The sequence below is a fragment of the Nilaparvata lugens genome, chromosome 3 (assembly GCF_014356525.2).
Source record: "Nilaparvata lugens isolate BPH chromosome 3, ASM1435652v1, whole genome shotgun sequence".
NCBI classification, from domain to species: domain Eukaryota; kingdom Metazoa; phylum Arthropoda; class Insecta; order Hemiptera; family Delphacidae; genus Nilaparvata; species Nilaparvata lugens.
In genome coordinates this window covers 3,958,792-3,984,046 of record NC_052506.1, presented here as the reverse complement: position 1 = coordinate 3,984,046, position 25,255 = coordinate 3,958,792, and the positions used below count along the sequence as shown (strand labels likewise).

General features: G+C 36.0%; 1 protein-coding gene across 1 annotated transcript in view; it reads left to right on the top strand.

Moving 5' to 3' along the window:
- Window positions 1–25,255, top strand: part of LOC111057945 (alsin) — an 82,261-nt gene that overhangs the window by 8,988 nt on the left and 48,018 nt on the right. Inside the window, exons 2-6 of the mRNA XM_039425301.1 lie at window positions 2,286–2,468; window positions 7,663–7,920; window positions 9,608–10,648; window positions 15,799–16,096; window positions 19,336–19,481. Of these exons, the coding sequence (XP_039281235.1) occupies window positions 2,286–2,468; window positions 7,663–7,920; window positions 9,608–10,648; window positions 15,799–16,096; window positions 19,336–19,481 (1,926 nt within the window). The remainder of the gene's footprint in view (window positions 1–2,285; window positions 2,469–7,662; window positions 7,921–9,607; window positions 10,649–15,798; window positions 16,097–19,335; window positions 19,482–25,255) is intronic.

Below are 25,255 nucleotides of genomic sequence, written 5' to 3'. Positions count from 1 at the left end.
TGTTGTGTTCGATATATCCATATTTTATCAAGACGATTAGATATTGTGAAAACCTCTTACTCATTCAAAAATTATTGAGATACTAGTTACAGTGCTACACCACTGATTATCATCATTATCTATAGCAAACATTCTTCTTGTAGCTAATCATCTCGAGTTTACTAGAGATTGATGATGATGTAACAATTGAAACTAGTATCTCAAATTGTAGTTTTTTCAACAATATTAGATCGTTATCGTTAAATAAGTTTCAATAATCTATTCAATCTCAAATATATTCATCAAGAAAATATAGCCTTTGATGATTTCTCAATAACTTTTCCAATTGAGATGAAATATTTTGTTAGTTCATTATAAATCTAATTAATCAAGTTTTTATTTCTCATAATACCTTACAATTTCCAAAACTAAAACATAGTCATCAAGCAGATATAAGTCTGTGCATTGCTGATAAGGACTGGAACACAACAGAAATTGAATGTAACAATTCTATATCATTAACTAAAAAGTACCTAAATCATAGACATCTGCTACTTAATGATAACAAAACAAAGTTCCTCCATTTTACTTGTAGACATTCAGAGGTAAAACAACTTAATTCCGTAAATAATAAGGAAGAAATTAAATTTTTAGGTCTATATCTTGAAAACACACTTAGTTGGTCCGTTCACATTCAAAAAATATGTAAAAAATTAAGCTCAGGAATTTTCGCGCTGTGACGACTAGCAAAAATTTCCAACTTAGAAACGTTAAAAGCAGTGTACTTTGCAATGATCCACTCCCACATTTCATATGGAATTGAAATATATGGAGGAACAAGCATCTCAAACTTAAATAGAATACTCCTATTACAAAAAGAAGCAGTAAGAATAATTCTAAATCTTGATAAAAATTAAGCTCAGGAATTTTCGCGCTGTGACGACTAGCAAAAATTTCCAACTTAGAAACGTTAAAAGCAGTGTACTTTGCAATGATCCACTCCCACATTTCATATGGAATTGAAATATATGGAGGAACAAGCATCTCAAACTTAATTAAAATACTCCTATTACAAAAAGAAGCAATAAGAATAATTCTAAATCTTGATAGAGAGCAATCATAAAAGCCATTCTTCAGTAAGTTAAAGTTCATGACGGTGTACAGCCTGTACATTTATAGGACAATATTATATATAAAAACTAACGAATCTAGATTCCCACGGAAAGTAGATATGCATAATTACAACACAAGAAATAAAAAATAATTTTACAATAAAGAAACACAATGAGGAAAAATATAAACAAAGTCCAACGTACATGAGAATAAAATTGATTGGTTGTCTCCCAGGTTGCATAAGACTGACTTGTGAAAGGATAAAGCTATCTGCTTTGTCTAATGACAGACAAGGATAGCAAACTAATGATAATCAGGTGCTGACTTTATAATATGTACCTTACTATTATCTGCCTGTGTAATGTGACAGTATCAGGGCCTTATGCTTTGCTTGCCATATCTGTAAAAATAAATAATTATTGAATAAATATTGAAACGAGAATCTTACAACAGATAAGGATGTATATAATTTGATGGAATATTTTGATATCTTCCTGTGTAATATATGGGGCTGTAATAGGGCCCTGTCTTGTTATCTATAACTGTAAAATTTGAAAAGTTGATCACTAAAAAAAAAAATCAAATCAAAATTTTTTTTCACAATACAACCAGTTGAGGGTCCTGCCAAACCCAAAGGTTTCTCGGCGGGTGCCCAGTTACAGGAAAAAAATTAGTTACAAAAGATAAATAAACTTAGACAAAATGAATATTACACTTCAAAGATTTTAAGTAAAGAAAACTGATACAAAATGCAAAAATAAAATAAGAAATATACATCAGATTTTGATACAGAATTAATAAAAAAAGGGGAAAATGAAAATTTATTAGAAAGGAATGAAATAATAAGGAAAAGGGATAAAAATGTCATAGTATAATAATAATGTGATGGACTTTTCTTATAACTTGAAATAAATAAATCTTTTACTGTCAAAAAAATGAAATATTATAACATAAATCATATATATTACATTATATCATATAATCAATCAATATTACATTAGGCCAACATTCAATGCTGTGATGATGAACTTTTCTGACAGTTTTGTTGCTTTGTGTCGTTGCAGGTGTGTCGTTGATGGATTTTTTTTATAATTTTGTCGTTTAGTGTCGTTGCAGTGTCGTTTTGTGTCGTCGCAGGTGTGAAAAGTCTTAATGGACTTGTCTGATAGTTTTGTCGTTTTGTGTCGTTGCAGGTGTGAATGGTCGTGTAGCGGAGGCTGCAGCGACGTGTCGGGGGCCGACCGGGTGGGGGCAGGGGGCGAAAAACTGGCCCTCTACCTGAGCCGAGGGGCGCGCCTCATTAAGACTGAGGTGTGGGCCTGGGGTGGGGCGCAGCATGGACAACTTGGGTCGGGCGATATTGTGCCCAGGAATAAGTGAGTTCACCTCTAATTTATTTATTCAATGGTACACAAAACACCAATTATCAACTTCTGGCTTATCTTCTATTTATACGAGGATCGTTCCCGTTCCAGAATTAAGTTACACTACCATTCTATAACTCTGTAAATGGAAACGCGCCAACTAAGCTCCCCCACAGTAAGGCTAGCTTCACACGCATTCGGTTTCATTCGGTTCGGTTCGTTACCGAAAACGAATGAGGCTTTCATACATGTCAGGTTTTAATTCGTACGGCTCTAATTAGGTATTTTCTTCTCAAACACAGCTGTGTTTGGATTTTCGCTGTTCATGCTGGTATATTTAAATATAACAGCTGGTATTAAATTGTAAGATGTTATTTCTTGAACAACAAAATTTTAAAGTTAATTGAAATTGAGAATTATTTGAATAGTTTCTTTTTGATTATGTAAATTTTGGATATTTAGAGAGATTATTCTTTTAAATTGAAAAATTTGTTCCTTATTTTGACACATGGTATAATATACCTTTATATTATAAACTTCATCTCTTCTCTCCATTGATGAAATCATGTAATATTCGTGGAAAAATAAAAAAAATAAATAAAAATTCTCCCTGAGTTTCAATTTATTTATATCTTTCATATTTTTTTAGCAAACTATTCATTGAGAAAAAATTGTTCCTGTGAACTAACAGAAATGAATTGACAATATGATTTTGAATTGGAAAATTTTGAAACAGATAATCACAATATCAGGTTAAAATAAAAACAAAAAAGGCAAGCGTGTGTAAAAGACTTTTTTCCTGTTTCCTGTTTTTTCCTGTTTCCCTAGCAACGAATTCGAATATGATGAAACATATTCGTGTCGAGGGGGCGTTCGGTGCTATGCGGTTGCTATTCGGTACCGAATTCAAACCGAATCATCGTTTCACACTTATCGGAATTTGCCGAAAACGAAACGAACCTAACCGAACCGAAAGTGTGTGAAAGTAGCCTCTCGCTAGCAACGAATTGAAACTTGATGGAATCTATTAGACTCAAGTGGGCGTTCGGTTCTATGCGGTTTCTATTCGGTACCGAATTCAAACCGAATTACCGTTTCACACTTATCGGAATTTACCGAAAACGAAACGAACCGAATGAGTGTGAAACTAGCCCAAAGCTCCTTTTAAAACCACTTTCGAGGGGTTTTACTGACGGCGTCAACTGAGCTCCTGAGAGAGGAGCTTTACAGACGGGGAGCTTGGTTGTCGTCAGCGTCCGAGGAGCGTACTTGTCGTCTACGGTCCCGATAACTAGTCCCCTCTGAACCAGTAGGGGATTTACTGTCGAGGAGACTAGTTGACGATAGCGTGCAAGGAGCTTGTTGTCGTCACTGAACCCAACTTTATCAAAGTCGAAGTTAGGACTCGCTGCCACACAACCCTTCACATTTCATATTAGTAAAAAATACTTTATTAAAAAATCAAGATCAACTTTGATCAATCATAATTAAATCAAAAGAGTATAGTTACAAATTAATGAATAGTTATTCAAAATAGAACAGTGACAAATCGATGTAGAATTATTCTTACAATTCACATTACATGGAAAAACAAAAAAAATCTGGTGTGGCGCACTCACACAACTTTCCTTGCCGTTATGAAAATTGATCACCTGACGCTAGTGTACCCGCGCATCTCAAGTCTACTATTCAAAGATTTGAGCCAGCTGGTAACAGGGCAATAACGCTGGAGACACACATGAGGTCTGCTATCTCTTCATAGTGAATAATTTAATAGAATCAACAATAATTTGCAATTGAATAATCACATTTTCTCGAATTTAAAGCTTATTTTCAAATTTAAGTGAAAATGTTACTGAACATTAATTGTAGAGATTTTCATGCTCAATCTACTCCACTTGATTTTTTTTTTGTTTCAATTGTATCGGAAGCCTGATAATTGGGAATCTATCTGCATTGATGGGGCGGAGCTCCTGAAATTTTTACAGATATGGGACTTGTGGCAGTTGATAGAGCTTATCGATGACTATTTTAAGAATGAATTTGATCAAAATCGTTGGAGCCGTTTCCGAGAAAATCACGAAAAACCCTGTTTTTGACAACATTTTCGCCATTCTAGCCGCCATCTTGAATTGCATTTGATCGAAATTGTTCGTGTCGGATCCTTATAGTGAAAGGACCTTGAGTTCCAAATTTCAAGTCATTCCGTTAATTGGGAGATGAGATATCGTGTACACAGACGCACATACACTCATACACACACACACACACACCACACACACACACCACACACACACACACACACACACCACACACACACACACACCACACACCACACACACACACACACACACACACACCACACACACACACACCACACACACACACACACACACACACAACACACACACACACAACACACACACACACACACACACCACACACCACACACACCACACACACACACACCACACACACACACACACACATACAGACCAATACCCAAAAACCAGTTTTTTGGACTCAGGGGACCTTGAAACGTATAGAAATATAGAAATTGGGGTACCTTAATTTTTTTTCGGAAAGCAATACTTTCCTTACCTATGGTAATAGGGCAAGGAAAGTAATATAAGATTATAAAGTTTCAATCTAAAGCTTTGAATGCCATATGTTGAAGACTAAACAGTAGATCAGAGTTTTGCTTGTTCTAAACATACATGCAGGAATCACTTGTGAGTCGTACAAACTCATTCTGGAAATGCTTGCCAATTCAATAAGGAACATTTCCAAGTCAGTTGAATTCGGAAAGAGAAATAGTTTATTTTTTTCATTTTATGTATGCAGGAGGTGACAACATCAACAAGCTTTTCTTCCAATAATCGAATTCATAGAATATGTGAAACAGTGTCTGTGATTGTACTACTTCCCCGCCCGCTTCAAGCTGTTTTCAATGTTCAATAGGGTATTAGCTGTCGGGGAGCTTAGTTGTGGGGCACGATCACGACAACCAGACCCCTTGTAGGCCTATCCATCAGGGGATTTACTGTCGTGGAGACTAGTTGACGGCAATGGTATATTTTGCCAGGGGATTTACTGACGCCTGTGAACAAAATAGCGAGGAGACTATAGTTGACCAAGCGAAAATGGGTCTCTCAAGGCCACTGCAATGTTGCCACTGGTGGCCACCTCTCACTCGACCAGTCTATATACATTGACTATATTTCTACACCCTGAACATCGCTCTTTCCTTCTCATACCATCCCTCTGCCTCTTTTCCGACACTACCTGTCACAAATTCTTTTGAGCACGTCAGGTTCAAAAGTTCTATTGTGTCATTCTTTGAAGTTAGAACAATAACATCCCCCGTTACCTCCTCCTATCATCCGCTATATTCTTCAACATCATGAAATGAAGGAAAGAATATTGTTATGTATAATGTATAACTCTTTCTTGAGTCATGTCATCAAGAAATCCAATTTTATAATGATGATTAGATTTTTCTTTTTAAATGCAACCATCTATAAACTGAGCTATTACTTCATAAAGGTTACTTGAAGACTTATAATAATCAATTGGAAGTGGAGTGATGTAATTTTATTTTAGTCAATATTCTTGTAATGCCCACTTCACTCTACATTTTTCAATTCGCATGAACTCTCATTTGATTCCCATCACACTTCATCCAGGCTTTGGACAGAGAAGACAAACAATACTCCCCACAATAACAATACTTTACTATCACACCCTCTCTCACACACACATTCACTTTCTCTCTTACTAGCCACCCTTAGTACAAAGTGGCAACAGTGTTGGTAGAGACGGGTGGTGGTGTCAAGAGCAAGCTTTGACCTTGAGGGACCCATTTTCGTTTGGCCAACTATAGTTGTCGGGGAGACAGGTTGGCGGCGACCCCTGTAAATGACAGGAAAAGGCTGAAATTCCCAGTAAGCTTTCTTCTAGCTTTCTTGACATTCTTTGTCAATTGTTTCCTACCAAATTATGACTTCTGGGGACGCAAGGAAAACGCAGTAAAACCGCCCAGCTTGGGCGTATCTTTGGCGTAATTCTGAAGTCTTCTACAGACAAAATTTCTTGACTTTTGCTTATCTTCTGTACCACATCTGTACATGATCTGCATATTAGTTCTTGAGAAGGCGTAGAAAACACAGGAAACGCTCAAAAACCGCGGAACTTGGGCGTTATTCCAAGACCTATAATCCTTCATGTCTAAGGATTATGAGTAATAAGTATTTTGCATCAATTATGGCCTTTATTGTTCATATTTTCAAAAACTAGTGCATCTGTGATAATAAATTAAGTTAATAATCCTATTATATTAAGCGAGCAATTTCTGTATTTTTATATCTGGTTATTTATGTTTTACGGATCTCGAAAACGGTTCTAGCGATTTTTACGAAATTTGGAACATAGTAGGTTCATGATATAAAGATTCGATTGCACTAGATCTCATTTTTTGGAAAACTCGCTGAACAACATTAAAAGGATAATTCATCCTTCGAAAACAGATGATGATTTCGTCGTCTCTCGATAACACAAGATGCGTGTGCCTGTGTGGGAGAGAGACAGAATTATTTCCAGCTGTGTAATTATAATCAATCAGCGAGAAATTCTATCTAGCAAGACAATTTAATCGATTTGATCAACATAATCTGATTTGTTGACATGACATGATAATCCTCCTAAACTAGAGTATTTCATAATTTTCAAAGTTGATCATTATTTGACAATTTCAAGTGATTAGTGAGTGTTATTTTTTTATTCAATTTGGTTTTTATATAATCTAAATAATAATTTTTTTGTTTTCAAATGTTTGAACAGAAAATTGAACCTGAATTCAAGTGTATGGAACATAACCTATTTTCTGGACTATTTATAGTGTATAAATCAAAATTCGGGAAAAAACAGTTTTGTGCTGTGCCTGTTAGTACTTCCCCAATCATTTTAAAGAATTGTGTTCGATTTATCAATGAATAAATAACGAGCGAAGCTCGGTGCCCCGATATTATATGTTATTGTAATAATATGACTTAGCATAATGTACTTAATGAATTTTTTGGGCTGAAATGAATAATTGAATCATTTTTATACCTCAGCTGAGCCTATGTAGTAAATTTGAACATCTTCTCTCAATTAGTTCTCGCAAAATGCAGTTTTTTACGTTTTATGTCTTCTGATGTTTCCATAGACCAGTGATCGTGTCTTCGCTGATGCACGTGGGCGCGATGCGCGTGGAGTGCGGCTGGTCGCACTGCGCATGCGTGACGCTGACAGGCCGCTGTGCGCTGTGGGGTCGCAACGACCTGGGCCAGATCTGTGACCTGACCAAGGGCAGCGACCAGTCCTCGCCCCATGTGTGGGGCCACACGTCGCAGGCGGTCACTGGGGCAAGGCACACCCTGCTGCTGGCACCTGATAGCACCCTGCACTGGCTTGGCAAGCACAGGTTAGGTTAGGTTAGGTTAGGTTAGGTTACTTTTCGCCAAATGAGAGCTTTTTTGCAGCACTGGAATCACCTCACAGACGTGCACCATAACATAAATGAACATGGTAAAGGCCAAAATAATTATGTAGTGTCTAATACCTCATTATTCACACAGTTTCTTAATTTCCGCAAGATAAAAATTACTTGAGGACTAGTGAGTCCAGATCAGAAAATAGCACACTCAAGATACATCATGGATGTTTTTAGCGCTGATTCACTATAGTGTTCGTATCTGTAAAGTGATGAACTGAACTCCAAAAAAAATTAATCTTTCTTAACAATTTAGTAATTACTATTAAATAAATTACTAACGATGACCACACAACTTGTCAAAGTGGTCATATAATTTCCAAAACTTGAAATGAATGTCAAGTGAAATTTATGATGGAAATAAAATTATTTATTTATTTATCTTGGGTGGCGTTTGGTCAGATATATAATGACAACCAAAAGCAGTTTTCAATTCAGTATTCCATGACGATTTTTCCTTAATATTCTTAGACTTTTCTCCCAATACAAATACTTTTCTCTGTTATTGAAATTCAACAAGCTTCCATATTGAATTTAGTCATGCATTGAACTTAAATAGTAAGACTTGAGGTAGTTTCTGAGAAGAAAAGAACACTATCTTAATAATAAAAAACTATCCCTGCAAAGGTGAAATCTGAGGTCGAAGGTGTGTCACTACATTGATAAACACACCCAACCACAAAGCCCATGGTTTTTTATATTTGTAACATTTTATTGTTTTATTTGTTTCGTAAGTCTTTGTATTTTTGTTTTGTCTTGTTTTGTGTGTTTTTAATAAATTGAAATTGAAATAAAATTGAAATTGATCAATATTGAAAAAATATTCATTGAGAAACAAACATTCATTTTGAGCTAATCAATATCCTATACTATTAAACGAGCAACTTCTGTTTATATGTTCAGATGTTTATATGTTTATATGTTTGTATTTCACCGGATCTCGAAAACGGCTCTAACGATTCTCACAAAATTCAAAACATAGTAGGTTTATAATATAAAGATTCGATTGCACTAAGTCTCATCCCTGGGAAAACTCGCTGAAGAACATTAAAAGGATAATTATTATTCATCCTTGGAAAAATAGCTGAAAATAATCATTTCGTCGTCTATTGGTGATGGAAGTGAGTGAGCGAGCTCATGTGTGTGGGACTGTGTCAAAATTATTACTCAGCTGTTGAACTTTTGTAATCATTTAATCAGGTACTTAGTGCCGGTTGCAAAAAAGCCGGGTTATTTTCAATCCTGATTAATTCTAGTAGATCCATCTTTTTAAATGGTCTTCTCTGATTTGGTTCACGTGAAGTTAATCAGGATTAGAATTTAACCGGCTTTTGTGCAACTGGGCTCCCGTGAGGGGAATTTTCGCATTCCTCTGGGAATTTACTGTGATTAGATAGAACATTTCTGTATGAATGTTATAATTTCTTCTTCCATAATACATTTTTTATGCTTTTGTACTCCAGAGCGAAGCTCGGTCCCCAATATTGTAACTATAAATTAGTCATTGAAACTGTGATAATGTTAAGGAAAATAAAATAACGTATACATCTGAAACATATGTAAGGACACAATGTATTGTTGGGTATAATGTGAATAATATTTTATTATTTTGTTGCAGGCCTGAAACACTAAACAGCAACAACACAGAACTTGACATATCAGAGTACATCTTAGATGGCAAGTACACCAATGACTCCTCCTCTATCACAACAGAAACCGAAAGCGAAACACCTGTGAACCATAACAAAGACAACAACACCACTGTGAGCTCTATGACGTCAACAAAAGGAGAAAACAACATTCATGAGACATCAATAGTAGAAAACAACACGTCTATTAACTCTTTGTCAGAAAACAACGTAACTGTGACGTCAAATAATGGAGAAAACAGCACAACTGTGAACTGTTCGTACTCAGGAAAAGAAAATAACATAGCTGTGAACTGTGTGGGAGAAAATAACACACCTTTTGCTTCATCTGGAGTAGTAAACAAGGTTCCAGAGGCAAAAGAAAGCAAAGCATCTGGTGTGACGTCATCTAGGGGAGAAAGCAACACATTTGTGAACGGTGCTTCATCGAGGGGTGAAAGCAACACAACTGTGAACGGTGCTTCATCGAGGGGAGAAAGCAACACAACTGTGAACTGTGTGACGTCATCAAAGGGAGAAAGCAACATCGCTGTGAATTCAAGAGGAGTAAGCAACAATTGTGTGACGTCATCTAGTAAGACAACTGTTAACTGTGTGACGTCATCAATGGGAGAAAGCAACATCGCTGTGAATTCAAGAGTAGTAAGTAACAATTGTGTGACGTCATCTAGTCAGACAACTGTTAACTGTGTGACGTCATCAAGGGGAGAAAGCAACATTGCTGTGGATTCAAGAGGAGAAAATAACAAAACTGTGAACTCGAGAGGAGAAAACAACACAACTGTGAACTGTGTGACGTCAGCAAGGGTGCCAATCCGAGTGCTGAGCTCTGGTGACGTCAGCATGTGCATTGTGGGTCGTCCGCCGATGACGTCAGACCTCAAACTGAATTCGGACCTGGCGAACGAGCAGTGCTTCCTCGAGGAGATGGTCAGCTTCCACTCGACCATTGTGCGGCCACTGTCACGGCGGTCGTGTATCGACGACATTGTTGCCAATCTCTGTTCGAGGTAAGGTTCTTTCTAAAGGTGCGTACAGACTTGAGCACCACGAACCCGCGCATTTCACTTTCAATCAGCTGTTGTTTGTATTTGTACAGAAAGATTAACATACACATCTAATAATTATAGCATCAGCTGATGAAAAGCAAAATGTGCAGGTTCGTGGCGCATACATCTTTACGCACATTGAGAAAGAAATGCATAGTGTCATTATATAATCTAGCTACATTTAGGCTGATGCATAAGGTTGAACGTGCATGCACATACACTAAATCAGCAAGAGGCTTGTAACATAAAATAAACAACCAATAACAATAAATGAACCACTGTAAATTTTTACTTTCCTTGCCCTATTACCATAGGTAAGGAAAGTATTGCTTTCCGAAAAAAATTAAGGTATGTAAATTTCTAAATTTCTATACGTTTCAAGGTCCCCTGATTCCAAAAAAGTGGTTTTTGGGTATTGGTCTGTATGTATGTGTGTGTGTGTGGTGTGTGTGTGTGTGTGTGTGTGTGTGTGTGTGTGTGTGTGTGTGTGTGTGTGTGTGTGTGTGTGTGTGTGTGTATGAGTGTATGTGCGTCTGTGTACACGATATCTCATCTCCCAATTAACGGAATGACTAGAAATTTGGAACTTAAGGTCCTTACACTATAAGGATCCGACACGAACAATTTCGATCAAATGCAATTCAAGATGGCGGCTAAAATGGCGAAAATGTTGTCAAAAACAGGGGTTTTCGCGATTTCCTCGAAAACGGCTCCAACGATTTTGACCAAATTCATACCCAACATAGTCATTGATAAGCTATATCAACTGCCGCAAGTGCCATATCTGTAAAAAATTCAGGAGCTCCGCCTCATCTATGCAAAGTTTGATTTTAGATTTCCAATTATCAGGTCTCAGATATAATTTAAACGAAAAAATTCGAGTGGAAATATTGAGCATGAAAATCTCTTCAATTTATGTCCAGTAACATTTTCACCTAAAATTGAAAATAAGCTTGAAATTTGAGAAAATGTGATTATTCAATTGCAAACTGTTGGCAACTGTTGATTCTATTAAATCATTCACTATGCAGAGAGGTTTAGGCTCTTGCCTGTTCCGACTCACAACAGCATAGTATAATGTATCTATTACAGTACAGTATTTCTTAAATTTAAATAGATGTTTTGTCAGTTATTCATCTTCTATAAATGTTATTGCTATCTTTTCCGTGGTCTACCTATAGAAAACATCTTTTTCCTATAGGGTTGTAGTTAAGAATTTTCAACTTAATCCTTTCTGTTGGCATTCTGATGACATGCTTCCTCCACTGGTTGCGATATAATATAACTCTTTCATTCATGTTAAAGGCACCCAGCTCTTGCCTTATATCCTCATTTCTTATGTGGTCCCGGCGGTCACATCCCTTTATCCTGTGAAGGAATCTCATTTCAGCTGCCTGCACCCTGCTCTCTAGACGTTTTGTTGTGACCCATGATTCACTTCCGTATAGAAGAACAAAGGCAGCCATCACTCTGTAGAATTTCATGAGTGTTTCTTTCCTTGCTTTCTTGTTGAGAGTCCTGCTGATGTTCCCACATCAGAAAAATAATTGGATTAGTAGAATAATAATTCGACCTCAAATAGAGCAGCGAAGAAAAAATGAACAACGTAAATTGGAAATGAAAAACCTAATTTCTTCACAAATCGGTTCGTCACAGCTGTAATGATAAAACAATGTAAGTCGACTGTGTATGTGCATGTTTGTTCAAGCGTTATTGGCCCGCCAATTGGAGCCGTTTCAGGCTTTAGCCTGTGGTACTTTTCTAAGTGTTGTGTAATAATTATGAATGATTAAATAAGATCACCATTCAACTGTACAACAATTCTCAGTTGAAAACAATTTCACTCACACAGTACAAAATCAGTTCAAATTACAGAAGCAGGTTTCACTTTTTGTGTAGTTGAGAAGTTGATATTGTGGTAATTATTCATATTGAATGAAAAAGACTAAGAAATTGTCAAAAAACCACTGATTTATTGATAATTAGAAAGACCGGTTTCGGTTATTACACCATTGTCAATCTCTGATAAATGTTTATCAGAGATTGACAATGGTGTAATAAGCGAAACCGGTCTTTCTAATTATCAAATGTTATAATTATGATAAATGTTCTTTCTAATTATGATAAATGTTTATCAGAGATTGACAATGGTGTAATAACCGAAACCGGTCTTCTAATTATCAATAAATCAGTGATTTTTTGACAATTTCTTAGTCTTTTTCATTCAAGAAGCAGGTTTCATGGCACAACCTTAAGATGTTGAAGATGTGGCAGGTGTTACCATAAACACTGGTTTTGAAATAAAAACACACAATATATCGTCAAATTCTACAGTTTTGTAAACCTGGTTTTTTAATTTAAATTGATTTTGAACAAATTCAGTGGTATTGACAACATCAACGTCTTATCCTTCCAATTATATGACTTACTGTAGTGAGGTTCACGTTATAATGTCAGTGTTTGATTAACAATGGTATTGTTATCCTTGTCTATCATCCAACAAAGCGAATAGCGCTATCTTTTTCTCGTTATACACTGTTGTCAGATCGTCTTCCAACAATGTAGAATTAATAATTAACAAAATATCAAGGTCTATAAATACAGGTCATGACACTCGTGTTCCTTATGAAGCGGCCATTTTATGTTATGTGGTCTTTATGGCGGTACATTTGAAAATCCAATCCAATTCAATTTGCTCGTAACAAAATTATTTATTTACTAGCTGTACCCTGCCACGCTTCGCAGTGGCACATTGTGATTGAATGTTTATTTTTTTTTTCTGTGGCCCCCACTATATATAAAATTCTATTTTATTCTAAAATTCTAATTCTATAATTAAACACCAATAATTATTATGAGATAACTACTAAACGGAATACCAGATGAAATGCTGTCAACCATCCCGAAAATTCATTAGAATTGACTTCCATAGTAATTGAAATCCAATAATTGTACCGGAAAACATACGGTAATCAAGAGTGTAGTTTACCGGTACTCTATATCTCACGAACCTGTTGAAGCTGCGTTTTGAAACATGCGCGCTATCTAGCGGTCAGATTTTGCACTTTGATTGCAGCAGCGCTCAGCTCAAATCTGGCCAAAAATGGCCAAAGTTTCACCCCCTCCCCCCGGGCCACCCTGCGAGCCCGGTCATTTTTTTTTTTTTAATCGACTTATTTTCGCGAGCTGACCCCGAATGTGAAGTCAAAAATCGGAAAAATCCATAAACAAAAAAGTTAAAAATTTTCGGGCGAGCGTAGCGCCCCTGAAAATTGTAAAAAGTAGATAAAAACCATCCTTGATGCGGATTTTATATCATGTTAAAATTTCAACTCAATCGGTCCAGTACTTTTGGAGTTTTTGCATTACACACAAACCAACATAACATTTTTATATATATAGATTTCATTGACAATTACAAATCATAATTATAATAAATATAATATGATTGGGAGAAGACAACAGGCATAGCCCAAAACTGTCTTCTCCCAAATTTTTACAATAAAAGTTTCAAAAAAGAATAAGGTTAAGATTTCACTTTTGCATTTAAAAACAATATTCTAGTTCAAATAATATGGGAATTCAGGTTTTCAATTTTTTAATAATGAAATTTCAATAATAAATGCTTTATTATTCATTTATTTATTATTAAAAATTGTTCTTATTCTTGTATCTTAAGGATTATGATTCATAAGGCATTGGGACAATACAGAAATATGCGAGGCCAACTTCAAAAATAGTTTTAAGTTCCCGATCAGTTAAATCTAAAAATCAACAGTTTAGTTCCTAGTTGGAATGTATAAATATTATTATTCTGTCGGAACAATTTATTTTACAATCCAAAGCCAAGCAATATCCCTTGAACAATATAACAAAATAACACATCATTTTGTTCAATCTATAATACTAACAGCAGATAAATTTGAAAGTTGGTGAACTAGGACCCCATAAAATGGCGATTTTGCAATGCATCACGGGATTGTCCTGTATTTATAGACCTTGCAAAATATTTCATCTTAGTCATGAAAATTCATTATGAAGTTATTGAAATAGTTATTTGTGCAACTAGTGCGCAAAGTGACAGTTTGCTGCACCGAAAGAAACGTTTACGCCCGAGCCGTAGGCGAGGGCGGAATGGTTTCTTGAGTGCAGCAGAGGAACTTTGCGCACGTATTTCACATTAAATTTTTCCTACAGTTACCATTGAATATGAAAAGTGGGTAATTATGGGTAAAATTGCCTGAAATGCATAAAATGTTTTTCTGTGTAATTTTATTATTAATAAAAACCTTAATTTATTGTCAAATTGAATAATGTAGTAGTAAATGAATGAAGGCGGCTGTCACTGATGTGGTGGCTGTCGCTGTCCTCGTTGTCCTTAATATTATTAGAGCGTGGACCTCACTATACCACAGTCACTGTTACCAACTTCATTTTGATTTTGCTGCACTGGTGCTCCATATAACCATAGAGAAACAATAGCATAAGTAGATATCCCATGGTATAGGGCGTTCATGTCGCAACTTTTACTGTTATCTCAAGCCGATAGTTCACGTAGTTCTTTTCCGTGAAGCTTTATGACGCTGGTAGTCTCTCATATTGTGCCGTTCATACACTCTGACCCGGTCAAAACAGTAAAAATCGACAACAGTCGACAGTAATCGGCTTGAGATAACAGTAAAAGTTGCAACATAAACGCCCTATACCATGGGATATCTACTTACGCTATTGTTTCTCTATGATATAACCTACTAACTATTTTGCGTTGCCATGTTGCAAATCTGGAGTGCAGAAAAAATTTTTCCCGCACTAGAGCGGAAAAGTGATTCTTTGCGCTCTGTAATCAGTGCAGGAATGGCCACTTTACAAGGTAACTGTAGGAAAAATATAATTTCTTGCTTAATAAAATATAATTGATTATTTTAAACGAGAATGAACTGTTTATATTACATCAATAAACCTTTATCAGCTACCGTCTATAATAGAAGGCATTGACAAGACAGAGGATCGGTAACGTTGTTCTCCTATCTTTCTCCACTGCCATTATAACGTGGACCGCACTGTAGTAATGTGACTGACTCTATAATATAATTTTTCTGTTCCAATTGCAGATATGCAGACCTAGTGCACTTGACAGCTTTGAACGTGGCCACCCTCTACCAAGGCGTGCCAAGCAACATCCTCCTTCACTCTCACACCGACGAGCACCTCCTTGTCTACGAGCGATACTCCCTGGCCGTCTGCAATGTGATCGCCATGAGCGCATTCACGCAGATTGCGCGACTAGTCGAGATACCGCAGCGACTGATCACCTGTTTCTCGGACAGGTTGCCCTCCAGGAAGACGTCGCCTGAGAGTTTGCTGACGTTTGCGTTTCTCAGTCCGCTCAGTCGGATATCGTTCTATAAGGTGATGTGGTTTACACTATTCAAAGTTCCAGTTTTTCCGTCTGCTTAGACGGATATCGTTCTATAAGGATACGGATATCGTTTTTTATATTTGTAACATTTTATTGTGTTTTATTTGTTTCATAATTCTTTGTAATTTTGTTTTGTCTTGTTTTGTGTGTTTTTAATTTTAATAATGAAAATAATGAATAATTAATAATATTCAAATAATAATATATTCAAATAACAGCTTATTTTCCGGCAAGTAAACTATTAAAGACCTATTAAGGTATATTTCGTGATTGAATCGTAAAGTGGACATTAATTCCAAACTTCTCCACGTCATCGAGTGAAAAAGTCATTCTATTCTATTCCAAGTCATTTCATTCTATAAGGTGATGTATTTTAAATGAATTTGAGTTTCAAAAATGCTGCAGAATACAATGATTATTTTATTTGATGACGTGACAAAGTAATCATAGCTAAGTTAATTATAACTCTAGTGAACAACAACAAGACTTTACCTATTTCGGACTATGTGTAACCGAATCTAAATTTTGGAGAGGAATAGCACAAGGTTACCTTATTTTTTCTCTCTATCATTGATGTACTAATTGTATGAATCAATAAATAATAAATGGTAGTTCTATCACTCAAACATGTCCTACAAATATATTTCAAAACGTACAGAGATAAATCAAATCAAATCTTCATTTTTCCCCCCAAAAAACGTAATTACAATGACAATGGTTATGTTTATGTTTATGTTTTGAAGGGACGGATTCAAAGATCCAAAGGTTCAAAGAACCTTACACGTCAACCGAAGCTTATAGTATGTCCCAAGTAGTATGTTAGTTGGGCAAACCAACTCCTGTGTCCTTTACAATATCCAGGAGTTTCTTCCCTATACCAACATCCCATTCCTCACCTGGTTGCTTGCAGCCAAACAGAGCCCTCTATCTAACTCCAAGACTTTCGCAATCCAGTATGATATGCTTAGCAGTCTCTTCAAACTGATTACAAAGCCTACACATCTGGCTTTCATTTCTGAGTCCAATTGTGTGGAGATGTTTCCTGAAGTGACCGTGTCCAGTTATCAGGGCAATCACCTGCTCGACCTGACCTCTACCCAGACTCACCAGCCACCTGGTGAAGCGAGGGCTTGCGTCTGCCAGCAGCCATTTGCCAAGTGCTTGACCAGGGTAACCCTGCCATTGCTGGTGGTGTAAGTCCCTGGACCATTTACTTATTGTGTGGAGGGCAGTTGTTTATTTATGCCACAGCCCGGCTCTGGGCCAAGGAATGGCATACTAGAACTCCGCTTAGCAAGCTCATCTGCACGCTCATTACCTCCTATGGCCAGGTACCCAACCAAGATGCACAGAGTTGAGCGTTGCAAGCCTGCTGAGCGTTTTGTGGCACTCACACATCAATTTGGACTTGATTTCATTGGAATCAAGAGCCTTGAGGGCTGCCTGACAATCTGAATGCCGGTTGCACAACAGCCGGTTAAATTTTTATCGTGATTAATTCCACGAGAGCCAATCAGAGAAGCCGTCTCATCAAGAAGGCCTTCTCTGATTGGTTCTCGTGAAATTAATCACGGTTAAACATTAACCGGCTGTTGTGCAACCGGGCTTCAAAGGATTACTATATACTTATCGCAATAGCGCCTGGCAATGCCTATGTTGGCACAAGCCATGATGCCCCAAATCTCTGCCAGAAAGAACATACTTTCATACTGTACATATGTACATACTTACCTGGCGTGGAGGTTACCGTGATCATGACAATGGTTATAAAAGAAAAAAGTAAAATACAATATACCGGGTGATTACAAATGAAATAGACAGTTTGAATAGCTTGTAGAGAATTTATTATTTAAAAGTTTAGATCATTACTTACATAATTACAAAGAAGAATTCTTGAAGTTTTAATTGAAAATTTAAAGATGTTCAATGTGTGCACCATTTGCTACACGACAGATATCAACACGGTAGTTAAATTCTGACCACACACGACTAAGCATCTCACGGTAAACTGTAGCAAGAGCATTTGTGATTCGTTGTTTAAGATCATCGATATCAACAGGAAGCGGTGGTACGAAAACTCTGTCTTTTACATAGCCCCACAAGAAAAAGTCGCAGGGCGTTAGGTCCGGACTACGAGGTGGCCACGGCTGAAACACAACGTTTTCCTCACTTGCACGGCCGATCCATCGTCTAGGAAGATGTTCATCCAGATACCCTCTGACGTCTGAGTACCAGTGAGGCGGAGCTCCATCTTGTACAAAAATGAAGTTACAACTATCTTCATGGAGTTGAGGCATTAACCATTCGGTTAACATGTCCAGATAAATTCTTCCGGTTACTGATGGTTCTTGGAAGAAGAAAGGCCCGTAAACCTTTTCACAAGATAAAGCGCAAAACACGTTCACTTTAGGAGAATCGCGTATATGCTGTACAGTCTCTCTTGGGTTTTCTGTTCCCCATACTCGTACATTATGTCTGTTAACTTTTCCACTAATGTGAAAAGTGCATTCATCACTGAAAATTAGGCGATTAAACAATGTGTCGTCATTTTCAAGACAATGTTGCATCTCTTGACAAAAATTTTTACGTACAACTTTATCATTGTAATTTAAACTTTGTACTAACTGCAATTTATAAGGTGTCATTTTCAAACGTTTCCGCAGAATTTTCCACACAGTAGGTTGAGGAATTTGCAATTCTAAACTCGCTGATCTAGTCGATTTTCCTGGACTTCGTACAAAAACATCACGAACACTATCAATTTTTTCTCCTGTAACAGAAGGTCTTCCAGTACTCTTCTTCTTACACACACATCCACTGCTTTCAAAACGTTCATACCAGTCATAAATTGATTGCCTTGTTGGTGGTGGTTTACCGTATTTTGTTCTGAAATGACGCTGCACAACAGTAACAGAGTTTGTTTTGGCTAATTCAAGAACACAATAAGCTTTCTCCACTTGAGTAGCGGCCATATTGCTAAACTAAACTGGCTGTTGTAACACGGAGCAGCCAACAATAGCCAGCAACAGTTCTACCAACATAAACTTTAAGAAATTCCCTACAAACCTATATCACTTACTATGTTGAAATACACCAGTTTAATTTTGTACAGGCTATTGAAGTTGTCTATTTCATTTGTAATCACCCGGTAGAATGAAATAGGTACGGTACTATGAATAAAATACGGTTCTTTCTATGAATAAAATATTTTGATGATTTATTTTGACAGATGATGTTGAGCCGTGGTTCGTCGGAGGCGTCTGGGGAGGTGCAGCGCTGGGAGGTGTTCTGCGAGGCCCAGGATGCGGCCAGGAAGCTGGCTGAGGCAACGAGGGTGTTCTGGGAGAGCTCGGGACGTCTAGTCGATACTTTGAGGTTAGGCCAACTACATAACATCACTTAGATAAAGCCTCAGCCAATGATATAATCATATTTTTGTAAACATGAATAAATCAAGTGAACCAAGTTATTAAAATTAACTTTGAGGCTCCAGGGTAATGTTTTCTGATAATATACAGAGTGCCCCACCAAATGTGTAACAACCGAATACCATAGATTCTACATGAAATTCGCAACGAAAAATGTGCAGTAAAATTTTCGGCTAAAGTGCACGTCCAGTGCCAACATACCTGTCATCAAATTTTTGGTTGGGATCGATTTAGTATGCTATTTTGAGCACAAAATCACAAAAATTAAACGGCGGTCACCATTGTTTTTAAAATAAACTAAGTTCAAAGTAGCACAACTTTACATGCATTTAACCTATAAGTAGCAACCATAAGTAGCTAAGGTTAGGAAAAGCTTTAGGTTAGGTTAGGAAAAGCTTTGGGTTAGGAAAATTCGGATTAGGAATATCATAATTGATGATTTCAATAATCAAAATGGGTGTTACTTATAGGTTAAATGCATGTAAAATTGTGCTACTTTGAACTTAGTTTATTTTAAAAACAATAGTGACCGCCGTTTAATTTTTGTGATTTTGTTCTCAAAATAACCTACTAAATTGATCCCAACCAAAAATTTGATGACAGGTATGTTGGCACTGGACGTGCACTTACACCAAATTTTCTTATATCGACCTTTGTTTTCGAGATCCATCGAATTTTCAATATTTTTGAAATAGATCTATTTACCGTCATTGAAACGTCTATAACTAGATAGCTATCATTCAAAATCTAATTATAAGGATATGGTTGAAAAGAGCAACAAATTTTTAATAAGGTTCATATAATTTGTTTCTTTGTTTGACGTTTTTGAACTTTTTATGAGCGTTCAAAGTAAACAATGATAAACAATGTTTGGCCGTGGCCGGTGTAGACGCGTCATCAAACAAAACATTTACAGCAAACACGGAAAATGTTTAGAAAAACAGTAAAGCTGCGTTTACACCAAAGCTATTAACAAAATTTTAATTATAGATTCTATTAGATTGAACGGAACTTGACAAACACATATGTTCATCATGTGTATGATAAGTTATGTTTTTATTCGTCGTGTTTGTAAAGAACTGACAATGCTAAAAATAAAATGGAAAATTATACTGTTGAATTGAACTTTACTTTAACTAAACTTGAACATTTATGACTAATCGTAAAACAAGATAACAAACTTTTAGTTTGAAAGGTTGCTAAGGCAACGAGTGCTAATGACATGGAAGCCATGAAGGGGATTCCCTTCACAAGTTCAAAGCCAAATTTCAAACAGCTTGAACGCGCATAAAAACTTCAAAAACGTCAAACAAAGGAACAAATTGAATGGATCTTATTGGAAATTTCTCCCTCTTTCTAAACATATCCTTGGAATTAGATTTTGTCTGATAGTTTTCCAGTTATTGGCGGTTTTTTGGAATATCGAATAATCGATTTATCTCGAAAACTAAGGTCGATATAAGAAAATTTGCTGTTGCAAACTGTTGGGACACTTTGTATTCAGCCGGTTCCACACTGAACAAATGTTCGACATACATGTTCGGCAAACATGCTTGTTGAGGGGCTCAGGGACAAACATGTTAAAAGTTTGGACAATCATTGTTTGTTACTGTTTTTCCAAACATTTTCAGTGTTAGCTGTGAATGTTTTGTTTGATGACGCGTCCACACTGGCCACGCCCAGTATAAAATAAAATATAAAAAATATTTATTTTATTTAAACATAATAAATTTGCCCAAACTGTTTCAACAAACATGTTTGTCGAACATTTTGTTCAGTGTGGACCCCGCTTTCCAAAGAAACACCAAACAGTCCAAGTTCAAAACTTCTCTTCTTTGTAATTTCTAAAGAAAGTAATCTCTAAACGGAGGCTATGAAATCGGTTTCAATTTTTCAAATATTTCACTTCAAACCCTAAATCCATAATCATTATCAGTAGTCAATTATCAGGGATTTTAGGCTCAACTCATACTTACGCGACTCAGGTCGAGAAGAGACTCGACTCTAGTCGAGAGCATGTGTCGCGGAGACTAGAGTCGACTGGTCTGAGTGTCACCATTTGGAAACACATGCTCTCCACTAGAGTCTCTTCTCGACCTGAGTCGTATAAGTGTTAGTTGAACCTGAGTGGTAGATAACGACCTAAAACGCATATTCCAATCTCTCTTATTTATATATGAATTGTTTCAACAAATTTTGGAGCTCTCATGAGGCTGAAAACAACAAAATATTTATTATAAGATGTATGCAAGTAATGTATTATTTTGTAATTTCGCACTTCTTTAAAATACAGTCGAACCTCTGTATAACGGAGTGGATTATCCCGAGAAAAAATTCGCTGCAGAGAGGTATTCGTTATTGAGAGGTTTTGTCAAGAAAACTGCCACGATCCTATGGATCTTATAATATCGTATCACGGCGGTAAATACAGTAAATGAATATGGTACATAGAACATATCATCGCGAATGTCGGTAGGGTACCTATTAGGCCAATATTAATATGGAAATTTGAAAATTCATGCTTTTTTAAATAAACATGTTTTTGGATATAAAGAAAATAAAAATCTCAGTACCTTTTTTTAAAATATTTTATCACAACATGTTTCGGTCATTTATGCCATTATCAAGTGATATCACTTGAAAATGGCATAAATGACCGAAACATGTTAGTAGTGATAAAATATTTTAAAAAAGGGTACTGAGATTTTTATTTTCTTTATATTCATATTACAAGTAGCCCTATACAGGAAAGAGATAAATGTTTTTTGGAATATTTATAGAAAGTAATAAGTAAGTAAACTCACCAATTTATTTTCAGAAAGCTTGATTTGTACTATTAGTGGAGTTTAATCAAAGTACATACTCTGTAGCAATATTTTTCAACCCTTTACACTACTATTAGATGGAACGCAAAATACGGTTATTTTGTCAATAACTTCACTATAAATATCAACTTTCCAATTTTTTAATGTTTCATATTTGAAAATTTAGTAATTTTCTGTTCAATTCTGCATTTGAATAAAAAATCATGTTCGGTAAACGACTCACATCTATCCAAACAGTCAGACATGTCTGGTACACTATTTTTCAGTTTTAATCCTTGCCTGATAATTTTGAAAGTCTCTAGAACTTCTTGATCTGACGGATTCTTCTCTTCAGGTTCGTCACAGCTATCATCATCTTAGTCAGTTCAAAAAATTGAAATGTGTGACAAAAGCAAGAATGGGGAAGTCCAGTCGTTCACCTGCCTGGTCTACAATAATGACAAGTTCTTGGAATTCAATATCCAGTAACTTGCATTCAATTTCCGACATGTGTTTCACCCTCTATTAACTGTCTACCACCCTATCTTCTTCCTACCTGAATTGCCATTATTTTGACCTTTCTGCTAAAACTAAAAGATTCCTTGAAAATAATCGTCTGCTTCCAATACACACTACATTTTGTATGTTGAAGTCAAGAGAAAACTTTGTTGTTGAGAGGTCCGAAATTCTTTAGATAGTGGTAAATAAGCAGCCAAAACTCAAAAATGTCATGGGACCAGGTAAAAATTTGTTGTGTAGAGGATTTCGTTAAGTGGAGGTTCGTTTTAGAGAGGTTCGACTGTATTTTTCAAAATAAATTATTAGCTTTTAGTAAACGGTAATTCCGACCTTTAAAATATCTTTCCACTGTAACCCTTTACACTGAAATCAATACGTCTTTCCACCATATGACCGAGATATCCAATCAAAATGTAAACATCATATACGGTACGTCCACACTATGATTAATGCAATCTCTATACTTTGAACTGTCATGAAATTCACACCAAACTGACAGCATTCCATAATTATATCACCAACGTTTTCCATCCAATCAGTACTGACTGTCCGAAGATAATCTAATCTATAAACTATTGGAAGATTCACTTTAAACTGTAATCCTTTCATATAAATAGCGTCAATGCTGATCCCCATTCAAACAATCTCAATTCAATATCTATGAACTTTAAACAGACAGCATTTTAAATGAATAAGATAAATGAATCACCACTACATTGAGAAGATGAAAGCAGTATTATTATGCAGATTTTCAAATCACAACTACTCTACAATCTGAGTCGAAACGGCGCAAACGGCTTGCTTTGTTCAAATAGTGAAGTATTGTTTTTAGAGCGTTAACTTGGTCACGAGTGTGAGAGCGAGAGAGAGAGAGACGAAGTACTTTGGCATGTTCAAATAGTGAAGTATTGTTTTTAGAGCGTTAACGAGTGTGAGAGCTAGAGAGAGAGAGAGAGAGAGACGAAGTACTTTTGCATAAATGCGCTCCCAGTACTTAACAATCTCATTAAGAGTGTGTTATCTATTGCTCTTGAAATAGTTTTACGGTTTACAGATAATTGAGGCTCGGTTATAATGATAGTGTTGTTCCATTATTTGAACGAGAAACCAATTTTTTACTAGTGAAAAAATCTGTTTTCCTGTTAACTTGGGATAGTATTCGATTAATGAATTACAGTGACTCAGTGTTGAATAGTTTAGTTGATGATTAATGATGTTTGTGTCAGTGATAAGCTAAGTGTTAAATTGAAAAATGAAAAAAGATTGATTAGTTGAATAGTTGAGATAGTTCAGTTTAGACAGTTGAATTATTGAATAGTTGAGTTTTGAAGATGGCTCAAGTTAATTTTATAGTTCAAAAAAATGTAATAGTTGTTATTGATACCAATTATTAACAATCAACGATTAACGATAATCAACGATCAACTTTATAAAACTCATTGTTGGAAGTAACGTATTGATGTAACTAAAATTCGGAATCACTTGACTACATTCAATTAATGGAACTTCAAAGTGTAAAAAAAATGTTCTATAAAATGTATTAGTATTGAAGTCTTGAATAGTTGTTATTGATAATTATTAACGATCAACGATTAACGATAATCAACGATCAACTTTATAAAACTCATTGTTGGAAGTAACGTATTGATGAAACTAAAATTCGGAATTCACTTGAATACATTCAATTTATGGAACTTCAAAGTGTAAAAATACTGTTTTATAAAATGTATTAGAATTGAAGTCTTGAATGTGGTGGCTGAGTTGATAATATTCAGTGAAAATGGTTGACGGATTAGATATTGAGTTTGTCTCGTTAGTGCAATATGGTGAAAAAAGGTAAATTGAGGCATTGATTATTTGTTTAATATATGTTGGATTGTATTAATGAAGTGCGATAATTAAATAGATATAATTTATTATTTTCATTGTGCATTTGGGTGGCTCGTTGGGGTAAGTGATAACGCGCCGGTTTAATCCGGTCTAATCCCGGTTCTAATCTCGACCGGGGCAAAAGTTTTTGAACACAGCACAATCAAAAAGATACGGCCACCCCGTCTATCGAGGGAGACGATAATTCGTCGGTCCCGACTACCTAAAAAGTAGTCGTCATCTCTCATCATCATCCCTCTCATTCATTACCCACACACAAGCCTAAGAGCCTATGTGGGCATCACCCTCAGTATTATTATTATAAATATAATTTTGTATATAAATTTGTCAAGTTTTCATTGGCCCATATGAATAAAGTTGAGCATTTGCTTATACTTCTAAAAATGGAGCATTTGATTCATTTTCTATGAATAAACGTGAGCAAAACCCTTTGCTCATGCTCATCAAATAGTTTGAGCATTTGCTCTAAAGTAAAAGCTTATACTCAAAAACTAGAGCATTTGATCAA